The 11137-nt window shown below is 45.6% G+C and overlaps 1 protein-coding gene across 2 annotated transcripts; it reads right to left on the bottom strand.

The window, feature by feature from the left end:
* Positions 1 to 2498: 2498 nt before the first annotated feature.
* Positions 2499 to 6075, bottom strand: LOC100415832 (protein DEHYDRATION-INDUCED 19 homolog 3). 2 transcript variants are annotated; one of them, XM_044493469.1, is made up of 5 exons: positions 5449 to 6075; positions 5165 to 5358; positions 4054 to 4131; positions 3646 to 3932; positions 2499 to 2992 (listed from the first exon to the last, which is right to left on the bottom strand). In XM_044493469.1, the coding sequence occupies exons 1-5, from the start codon at positions 5522 to 5524 to the stop codon at positions 2881 to 2883; spliced, it is 747 nt and encodes a 248-aa protein (XP_044349404.1). In that variant the 5' UTR covers positions 5525 to 6075; the 3' UTR covers positions 2499 to 2880. The 2 variants fall into 2 exon arrangements, with proteins under 2 accessions (XP_044349404.1, XP_044349405.1); XM_044493470.1 differs by having other exon boundaries at positions 3646 to 3845.
* Between the last annotated feature and the right edge of the window lie 5062 nt (positions 6076 to 11137).

Below are 11137 nucleotides of genomic sequence, written 5' to 3'. Positions count from 1 at the left end.
CGAAGCATTGCAATACCGTTTACGCTCACTTTTGCTACTAGTTACCTTACTGTTTTTATTTTTCAGATTACAAAAACCTATGTGTACCATCCATATTGCACTTGTATCACCACTCGTCGCTGAACTAGTGCACCTATACAATTTACCATTGTATTGGGTGTGTTGGGGACACAAGACACTCTTTGTTATTTGGTTGCAGGGTTGTTTGAGAGAGACCATATTCATCCTACGACTCACACAAATTGATAAACCTTAGGTCATCCACTTGAGGGAAATTTGCTACTGTCCTACAAACCTCTGCACTTGGAGGCCCAACAACGTCTACAAGAAGAAGATTGCATAGTAGACATCAATGTCCGGGATCTCAACCGGGACTCCGAGCAACATTCGGTTACCTATGCACATATCCCAATACTACTCTAGCATTATCGAACGTTAAGCATGCAGACCCTACGGGTTTGAGAATCATGTTGACATGACCGAGACACCTCTCCGGTCAATAACCAATAGCGGGACCTGGATGCCCATATTGGTTCCTACATATTCCACGAAGATCTTTGTCGGTTGAACCACGATGTCAAGGATTCAGTCAATCCCGTATGCAATTCCCTTTGTCTGACGATATGTTACTTTCCCGAGATTCGATCGTCGATATCTCCATACCTAGTTCAATCTCGTTACCGGCAAGTCTTTTTACTCGTTCCATAATAAAAGATCATGTGACTAACTTATTAGGCACATTGCTTGCAAGCTCTTTACGATGTTGTATTACCGAGAGGGCCCAGAGATATCACTCCGTCACACGGAGCAGCAAATCCCAGTCTCGATCCATGCCAACTCAATAGACACCTTCTACCTGTAGAGCACCTTTATGATCACCCAGTTACGAAGTGATGTTTGGATACACACTAAGCATTCCTCCGGTGTCAGGTAGTTGCATGATCTCATGGTCTAAGAAACAGATACTTGACATGATGAAAGTTGTGCAAATAACTAAATGATCTGATGCTAAGCTTACGGTTGGGTCTTTGTCCATCACATCATTATCCTAATGATGTGATCCCGTTATAAAATGACAACTCATGTGTATGGTTAGGAAACCTTAATCATCTTTGATCAACGAGCTAGTCTAGTAGAGGCATACTAGGTACACGATGTAGTTTATGCATTCACACATGTATTTAAGTTTCCGGTCAATACAATTCTAGCATGAACAATAAACATTTATCATGAACAGGAAATATGATAATAACCATTTTATTACTGCCTCTAGGGCATATTTCCAATAAGAAGAAGGGGAAGGAGGAAGCGCACTGCCACTATCTGATCTGGTAGCGTCTCTGGCGCCGGCGCTGCCGGCGCTAAATGGAGAGAGGGAGAGAAGGTCGGGGTGAGAGAGACAAAGAGAGCTCGCTTAACGTTTCGCGAGAGGTTTGCTTCCACGATAAGGGCCGCGTGGGTCATTTCCCAGCGATTTCCACGGGGTTTGGGAGGGATTTGGCCTAGACCGGGTCCAACCGAAGACGCATATAAGACAGGCCAGGATCCAACCCTGGCCGAGGCTAAACCAACTTGGATCGGCAGGGTTTTGGCCCAATATCGGCGGGGATTGTTTTAAATGAACAAGGCCTAAGGGTATCTCTCCCACATAGCTACCCTCTGATCCCGGTCTAATTGGTCTAAAGGTTTAGACTCCTGATTAGACAGGCTCTAGCCCTTCTTCATGGACGTCGAAGTGCTGCCAGATTACTATTTTGGAACACGTGGATACCTTGAAGGGGTCGTACACTTTGACTATATATCGGTGGATCGTCTTGGAGAAATTCTCACGGCTGGGAGGTATAACCTAACTGCGGGAATCATCACGCTTCACCAACTTCTTAACTGTTCTCGGTACTCTGCTAGTTGATGAGTTTGATCATTACCGGCCATCTCTATAATGTTCCTGAGTATGATCGTGTAGCATAAAAAAAATTTGTTGCATAACACGTTCCTCTACAGATGATGTTTCTAATGTTAATTTTCACCACATGGGTGATCCTATCAACCTCCCACAATGAGACGCTGATGAGTTTGAGGTTTTTCTCTAAATGTGTCAGATGCATGGGAAAGCAGAAGCGTATCACTGGTTTTTCTGATTTCCAAGTTGTTTCCTGTAATCGTGTTTGCAATTTGGTGGCTGCCCATGTACTTGACTCCCATGGTGCCCGTATCGCCCAGGGTAGTTGCACAACGCTAACCTGGAAAGAAGGCGACCCATTTCTAGTCGACGCAGAAAACAGGCGACCAAATACATGTTCAGCCAGCGTGGAATTCAAAGTTCAAAGTGACAGGAACAAAGTCAGTCAGCGTTGAAATCCCGTGCCAGTTACCGTTCTCACAGGTCAGTCAGCGTGGAATCCCAAAGCAGTAACCGTTCACACAAAGAGCAACACCGCCACACAACCCCTGGTCCAAAGCACAGCATTTGTGTGCCCCAATGGCTACAAGGACTTGGATTCTGCTTATTGCTTCCACACAGGTGGAGCTTCTGTAATTTCCCATTGCATTGCATTCTATAGTATGTAACAGCTGTGTGATGTTGGTACAGACCAATGTTCCTTAACAATGAAGAGGATGGCACAACAAGTTACAACCAAGGCAAGGAACTGCTGGCCGATAATTCGGTGAAAAAAACGGCAATATGGGACAGCTACCATAAATTAAGGTGTAATGTGTCAAGCCCAAATAAAATCCGCACTTGACTGCGGGTGCACCAGACGCACTTGACTTCGCCCAAGTTAAGATTAACCAACTCAGGGCGGAGTTGCTGCAGTTCTATCCGAATCAGTGTGAAGGAAGCACCCATCTAACAAGGAAAATGCAGGGCCATTCGAGCACTCAGTCGTCTCCAAATAAAGTGGAGAGGACCAGGTCTTGCACAAAGGTCGCCCTGCTTGTGGCTTGTTTCCGCTTTTGTTCCCTTTCCTCACTTGTGAGGGACGAGTCAATACTGCCATGGAAAAATACAATTTAAGTTTGCAGATCGAATGAGGGAAATTGAAGTCGCTAAAAATGGAATAAAGAATGTATATTTGAGGGATTCTATAAAGCTGCTTTGGGGGCACAATACTTGAGCACATATATGACTGAAGTGTAACTACAGAGTTATAGGACAAGGAATCCTTTTGCCTCAAATGGTCCAAATGCACTGTCTCTAAACATCAAAGCTAAACTTATAAGATGTGTGTATTCTCATGATTACGGCTACTCTATATGTTATCCAATAGTTTCTTTTTGGGGGAATAAAGAATATAGTTACTGAAGAAACAGTTTTGGCTATGTGAAACTATTAGACTCGGCTAGCAATAGCTTACTGAAAGAACAAGGAGCAATTCGAAATAAGAGAACTGCTGCTCACAAATGCAGTGAAATTTTCCAATAGCAGGGGAGGAATTATTTCCAGATGCAAAGCCGTGGAATCGGTTCAAACAATAGCTAGGATATTCGGATTTGGATCACAACAGGACTAGATTTGATTTTGAGAATCTATCTTATTTTTGTCGTAAAAAGTGTGTAAATCGTGTGCAGGTAATAGATTTAAAATGATTCCCAGGAATAAAACCGGTAGGATAATTGGCCTGATACCAGGATAATTATATATACCTTGATTCCCAAGGTTGAGGAGGTGCCTCCTTAAGAATTGAAGTATCATCGAGAACCGGAACAGATGATTTCAATGGTTCTTCGGCATCTGATGTTGCAAAACCCAGGCCAAACGATGAAAGCAGTGGATCAGCATAAATATTTGTAGTGGCGGTGGTGGTGTTCCTTGACCTATGACTATGACCGCCTCCTAGAAGCGCCTGCAAATGAGCATCACGTAGATCTCGGCTCAGTAAAGAAAGTGCACGGCGCTCGGGAATAACGAATCTGCGCAACCGGCTGCCATTCTGTAGATGCCAAGAATAAAAAGGGCATCAGAAACCTTACTGACTTGACAGAAACATTGTTTTTAGCCAAGTTATCCATGAGTAATTAGCAAACGCATGTACAAGAGAAGGAGAGAGAAACCTTGAACAAGTAACCATGATGCATGGTGATATGATTTAGCATATCTCTTGTAATCTTTTCAGAGCAGATGGGGCAAGGCTGAAATAAGAATGGAAAAATAATTAGGGGAAGATATAAAAAAACAATATGTTTGAACAGTCTGACTGTATGACAAAAACAACATAATATGCTAAATTTAACATAAGTAGCTATTTTAGCTGCCAGGAAGTTTGCAGTTAATCTCTGGAATATTTATTTGGAAATGGACAATCTCTGGAACGTGAGTTTCAGGTAACAGTATCCTTGTGATATGTGCAATGCTTTGGTAGCTTCTTGAGTGTGCACTGCATCCACTTGAACGCGATGGATCAAATATAGCAACTGAATCCATCATCTCATTTTTAATCTCTCCAAAAAAATCAAATCGCCTTGTGCATCCTAACAGGTAGAAAGTGCTGCCATGAACTTTCAAATGTTCAGACTTCAGGCATGTAATTTCTAGAATCCTTTTCCCCTAGCACAAGTAGCTACCAGGTGTGCCGTAGGTGGATTACTACTCTTATGTCTTAACTCAATATTTGGGAATACTTCTATGTCAACTGAGCATAGCTCAACTACTACAATGACAAGCAAATACCAAGGTTATCACACTGCCCTGTATCTAAGAGTAGACCTTCACGTTCAAGTAGAGAACAAAAGAAATTTCAGACCATGGAAGTCTGATAGGTTAGCAATTGACCCGAAACCTTAGGCAAGCTAAATCTACAAACGAGTGAACCTTCTGATTTCTGGGCCAAGATACAAACTTTCGTTCTAGTATCATTTTGTGTGGTCAAGCCCTAAATCCATAAGCCCATCCTGCACAATGGACTGATGAATACCTGACCCTACATCTTGGGTCACCTAGCACTCATTCATGAGAGTGGAGTATAGGAGATTTGGGCAAAACCATAGCGAGTTTGCGATCAATCAAATCAAAATAGGTAGAAGGAGCTAACATTTTGAGTTAATCCGCTGGGTCAACCCCTCAGGCCACAGCATTTTCTACAGCTCCAATCGGAAAAGGAGCAAGATGCGAGTTTTGCAGAGAACATCAAACTATGAGGGTCGGGCACGGTGGCGATTTACTGACCGCGGGGTGTGGCTCGTAGGGGTGGTCCTCCTCGAGGTGGACGCAGAGGGAGCCGAGGTCGTAGTCCTCGTAGCAGTAGGGGCAGGCGACCTCCGGCCATCTGGCCTCCTCCATCTGCATCTCCATCTCCATGTCCATCTCCCCGTCGTCTTCCATGTCCATGTCCACTTCCTCCATCCCCATCCCCGCCATATCTGCATCCAGTCCAACATGGAATTAATTAAGTAAATCCAGTGAAGGGGGGAGGGCGAAGAGGCAAGGCGAGACGAGAAGGGCGCACGCACCGTCGATGTGGCCGAGCTGCGCGGCGTAGAAGCGCTTGGCGGCGGCGAGGCGCGAGATCCAGTGCTCCGAGTCCATGATTGGGTTCCTCTTCCTTCCTCCTCTTGGTTCCTGTGCTAGACGCGCTTACTGAGCCAGCCGCTTCCTCCGGGCCTCACCTCCGCAGCTACCACCTAGACTTTTCAGGGGATCCGACTCCGTCTCCCTCCGCCGCCGAACTCCGACAGCGAGAACTCAACAAGTGAACCTCTTGATTTCTGAAACGAAGCCTTTTTCTTTGGGGGATTCGCCTGTGGTTGCTTAGCCCAGCAGTGACCTAGCTCCTCAAGGTGGGGTGGATTTTTCAGTTGACGGAGAAGAGGAGGGGGAGGGGGAGACGACGAGGAAGCTTCTTCTTATGAGGGGAGGAAGAGGAAATGGGTGAGAAATCGGGGCGCGGGGCCTTTTCGTGCGGGGTAGTACCGGTCGCCGTCCCGGTCAGCAGCAGCGGCCGGGCCGACAGCTACCCCGTGGCGACGGGTGTAGTGAGGCGATGACGGGTGGGCGCACGGGGCGTCCGGGGCCCGGCCGGCGGTGGATGGGGGTCGCGTGTCCGTGGGCCGTGGCGAGTGCGGGAGGGAAGGAAACCGCGTCGCGTGGTAGGAGTGGTGGTGGCTTCTGGTGGGCTCGCTCGCTCATCACGGGGTAAAAGAGAGAACGGGGAAGGTGTCGCGTTGCGTGGTTGGTTGCGGAGGGTGGAACCGAGGGGGAGGGATTATTTTTCGGAAATGTTAACGCCCACACGTGTGGGCGTTAGCCAACTCGTCCACACACCTTCATCACCGTCCAGCGTCTTTTGCACGAATCTTGGCATAAAAAGGCTGATTTTGTGTGCCACGTAGGACAACTTGTGTGTGTGGCATGTGGGGGAGTTCGCCCACACGCCTGTTTTCTCTCCGCAGCCAATGTTCGCCAGTCGGGGCGTGCGATGGAACTGCTGTCGCGCCCGCACGCCACGCACCACTCCTGTTCCCCATCTCCCACGACTGTCATTCTCCCACTCTCCCACACCCAAGCTGTCATTTGCCATGTTTTTGAAGGGTACATGGCAACTGCCCTATTTGTGATTGTAAGCATATGGCAACTCTCTTGTTACCCGAACATGTTATCGTTGCCACGTCTGTTTTGTAGCATTACATGGCAACTGTCTAGTGTTAGTAGGTGGCAACTCCTAAAGATACCACCGTCACCCACATGCCCGTCTCCTGTCCCACACACCAAAAGCCATCAGTTGCCATGTGTTTTGCAGGATACATGGCAACTGCCCTAGCATGCTTATAAGCAGATGTCAACTCTCTTTTTACCCGCAACATGCTTTTTGCCATGTTTTTTAGTGCTACATGGCAACTGTCCAGTGTTAGTAGGTGGCAACTCTTAAAGTTTTCCAAATCATGATAACTGTAGTTGTCCGACATGGCAACAGCTGCAGTTGCCCAAAAATGGCATCCGGCACTTGACCTAAGATGGCAACTGTAGTTGAGCAATCATGGCAACTGTAGTTGTCCGACATGGCAACTGTAGTTCAGCAACATGGCAACTGCAGTTCAGCAACATGGCAACTGAAGAGGGTCCGGACCATGACAATCGCGGCGGGACGCGTGGTTACTGACACGCGGGGCCTGTGGCTCGCAGGCGGGAAGGGACGACGGCCGAGACGGGTCGTGCGGGCCGCGTGCTCGCTCGCCCAGACGTGCTCATGCGGGGCGATCGCGCTGCACCGGACGTGCGGGTTGTGGCTGCGCGCGCCCGGACGCGGTCGTGCGGGCGGATTCCTGTCCATGCCACACGAGGCGTGCGGGCGGGTTCCTGCCCACACCACACGTGTGGCAGTTATCGGGATCCAAGGGAGGATGGGGACGTGGGGCCGGCCGAGCGCGAGCAGGGAAACGAGGAGGAATTTGTGGTGCCGTGTGCTCGTCGCTGCAGTCGTTTCAATCGTCGCCGTCACGCGGAATGCGCACCGTTTCTCTCTAGAACCAGAATGGAAAGCACAGTTGTCAGCAGGCCGGAGCTTTTAATCTAGCAAGATCCCTTGTTCGTTTCTTAAAATGTTTAAATTATACCCAAGTGATAGCCACACTGTGGCACAAAGGAACACCGCCCTGATGTATTTATAACTAAAATTGTCATAAAAAAACCTCAAGAAAAACTCATCGGACCCGGGAAAATTGTCAAAGCATTTGACGATTGACACATTGAAATATAAAAAACTAGTAAATAAAATCTTAGATAAGAAGTGAGTCGGTCTCAAAATAAATGATGTGGATCTAATAGAGTACTACTATATTTTGGACGCCGATATCTGCCATACGTATAGCACGAGAGCCCCGGACCGAACGATTCGTCAGGTTGTATGCGCGAGCCAGCCCGCACAACCTCGTTCGGGCGAACAATAAAACCGCCCACACGTTCGGGCGTCCACCCCACGGCCCGCATACCGGAGCAAGCACCTCCCCACCCCGTGAGCGCGAACGCGTGTGGGTCCCCCTCGAGACAGTCGTTGTCTCGAAAACCTCTAAACCCCCTCTTCGACCTACAGACCAAAAGCAGTCATCGCACCACCCCCTCCCGATTTAGATCGTCTCCTTCCCCTGCCCCGATCCCCTTCTAACAAGTTGCCATGGCAACCCACTGCAGATCCTAGCCAGATCTAAACGAAAAAGCATCAATGATCCGCTGGTTTAAATCTGGCTAGGATCGTACCCCCTCCCCTTCCTTGTAATTCCTGCCATCAATTGTTTGTACCGTTGCCATCCACAAATCTGGTTGTGTACGAAGCTATATCTGACCACTAGGGATGAAATTGCCATGTATGATTTTTTCAAAGATTTTTGGTGCACATCATGTCAAAAACTTGGAGAAGCTACACTCAAACAGTTTCCATGAATTTGAGTTGCTTCCTTGTTACTCGCTCAGTCCCAAAATTCTTGTCTTAGATTTGCCTAGATACGGATGTATCTATCCGTATCTAGGCAAATCTAAGACAAGAATTTTGGGACGGATGGAGTAGTTGCGAGATCAACAACAAAGGATTAATCAAGGAAAAAAACTAGTTGGAAATGTATGGAAATTGCCTTGAAGGTTTGCACACAATAGCCGTGCGACTTAACAAGTATAGTTGCCACCCCTGGTAGCCACCAAAAAGCTAAAAATTGCCGTCCTGCGGCTCTTATATTTGCCATGCAATTCCATTGATAATTGCCGCCCCGCGTTGCATATAATGAGCCATGATATTCTAAAAGATTAATTGCCACCCAAGTTGTAGTTCATTTGCCATGTTTGGTAGAAGTAATTTGTCGTGACAAAGGCGACGTAGTTGCTGATTAATGTTGCCATGAAAAGCTTTTGATACTTTCCATCCCCAGTTGGCACTAATAGTTGCCGTCTCACTTGAAGTTAAGCTCTCGGAAAAAAAATCCTACTCATAAGACGAATGGAGCTTGGAGACAGTTCAAATCCTTAGTTATTCGAACCGACACAAGCGCCCGCATGGGATGCGCTAGGCTATGATGAACTCATAAAAACCATGTCTAACTTTCTACAGGGTAAAGAAGAGCAGCCGATAAAAAAATGAATGGAGCTTGGAGACGGTTCTAATTCTTAGTTATTCGGACCAGCACAAGCGCCCGCATGGGATGCGCTAGGCTATGATGAACTCATTTCATCTGGACCGTTGCTTCCCCTACTACAATAATATGCAAACATAGGTACGGACAACTGATACGTCTCCAACGTATATTTTTATTATTATTCCATACTATTATAGTATCAATCATTGATGTTTTATATGCAATTATATATCTTTTTTGGGACTAATCTATTAACCTAGTGTCCAGTGCCAGTTGCTGTTTTTGGCTTTTCAGAAAATAAATATGAAACAGAGTCAAAACAGAGAAAAAACTTTGGATTGTTTTTTTTGGACCAGAAGGGGCCCTAGAAGGTTCAAGAGAAGACCCAAAGAGTCACGATGGAGTGACAGGCTCGGGAGGCGCCCGGGGGGCGCCCCCAGGCTTGTGGGCCCCTCATGGCACCTCTTGACCTAATTCTGCCTCTATAAATTCTCAAATATTTCCCTGACATCGGAGAGCCACCTGAAATACTTATTCCGCCGCCGCAAGTTTCTGTTCTCATGAGATCCCATCTGGAGGCCTCCGTAAGTACTCTGCCGGAGGGGAAATCGACCATGGAGGGGCTCTACATCAACCTTGCTGCCCTTCTGATGATGTGTGGGTAGTTTACCACAGACCTACGGGTCCATAACTAGTAGCTAGATGATTCTTCTCTCTCTTTGATCTTCAATACAATATTCTCCTCGATATTCTTGGAGATCTATTCGTTGTAATGATTTTTTGCGGTGTGTTTGTTGGGATCCGATGAATTATTAGCTTACGATCAGATTATCCATGAATATTATTTGAGTCTTCTTTGAACTCTTTTATGCATGATTGTTATATCTTTGTATTTCTCTCCCATCTATTGATTTGGTTTGGCCAACTAGATTAATTTTTCTTGCAATGGGAGAGGTGCTTTGTGATGGTTTGATCTTGTCGTGCTCAATCCAAGTGATAGAAGGGGACATGACACGTATTTGTATCGTTTCTATTAAGGAGTGGGGTTTATTCATGCGTGAGTATTCTTTGTCTACATCATGTCATCTTGCTTATGGCGTTATTCCGTTCTTTATGAACTTAATAATCTAGATGCATGCTACATAGCGGTCGATGTGTGGAGTAATAATAGTAGATGCAGGCGGAAGTCGGTCTACTTGTCTCGGACGTGATGCCTGATACGTCTCCTTAATCTATAATTTTTTATTGTTCCATGCCAATATTTATTTCTGTTGGGTGCTTTTATAAAGTTTAGAATCAAAAAATATAGCGGGGGACCTAATTTTTTTTCCAAAAAGGGAAGCGATTGAAAGGTGATGCATTGGAGAAGTAAGGGTCGATCTTGAACACTTGTGTTCATGCTCATGGAAACAATGTAAAATTCTCATGGAAGTTTCTCGTGAAAATAATTGTCCTCTTGTACAAATCCATTGTATTATAAAAATAATGTGCCAAAATTTGCCTTTAGGATTATTAGATTGCTTGTTGTATGTGCGTTGTAAAAACAGAAACATTGGCTTTAGCGTGTGAATTTTAGTTTTTTTACTGGAACATCAAAAGTTTCTTAAATTTTTACACAGTATTGCTATGCAAATTGTTTATTTTTTTTCCTAATTTTTCAGAAATTTTGGAGTCCTAGGAGTATGGTTAATGTTCAGATTACTACAAACAGTCCTGTTTAAGACATATTATGTTTTTGATGCATTATTTTGCTTGTTTTGATAAAACTATCGATTCTATCAGTGTTATAAGCCATGGAAAAGTTATAATATAGTAGCTATAATGCAAAAAAAATGAATGGGTTTGCAACATTACTTAAAGTAGTGATTTGCATTATTATACTAACGGATCTCACGAAGTTTCTGTTGAGTTTTGTGTGAATGAAGTGATCAAAGATCAAGGAGGTCTCGATATGAGGAGAAGGATGAGAGGCAAGATTTAAAGCTTGGGGATGCCCAAGGCACCCCAAGTAAATATCCAAGGAGACTCAAGCATCTAAGCTTGGGGATGCCCGAAAGGCATCCCATATTTCTTCAACAAGTAT

Source organism: Triticum aestivum, chromosome 3B (assembly GCF_018294505.1).
Source record: "Triticum aestivum cultivar Chinese Spring chromosome 3B, IWGSC CS RefSeq v2.1, whole genome shotgun sequence".
NCBI classification, from domain to species: Eukaryota; Viridiplantae; Streptophyta; class Magnoliopsida; order Poales; family Poaceae; genus Triticum; species Triticum aestivum.
Note: the sequence above shows the minus strand (reverse complement) of the source record. Positions and strands in the feature narration are given on the sequence as shown.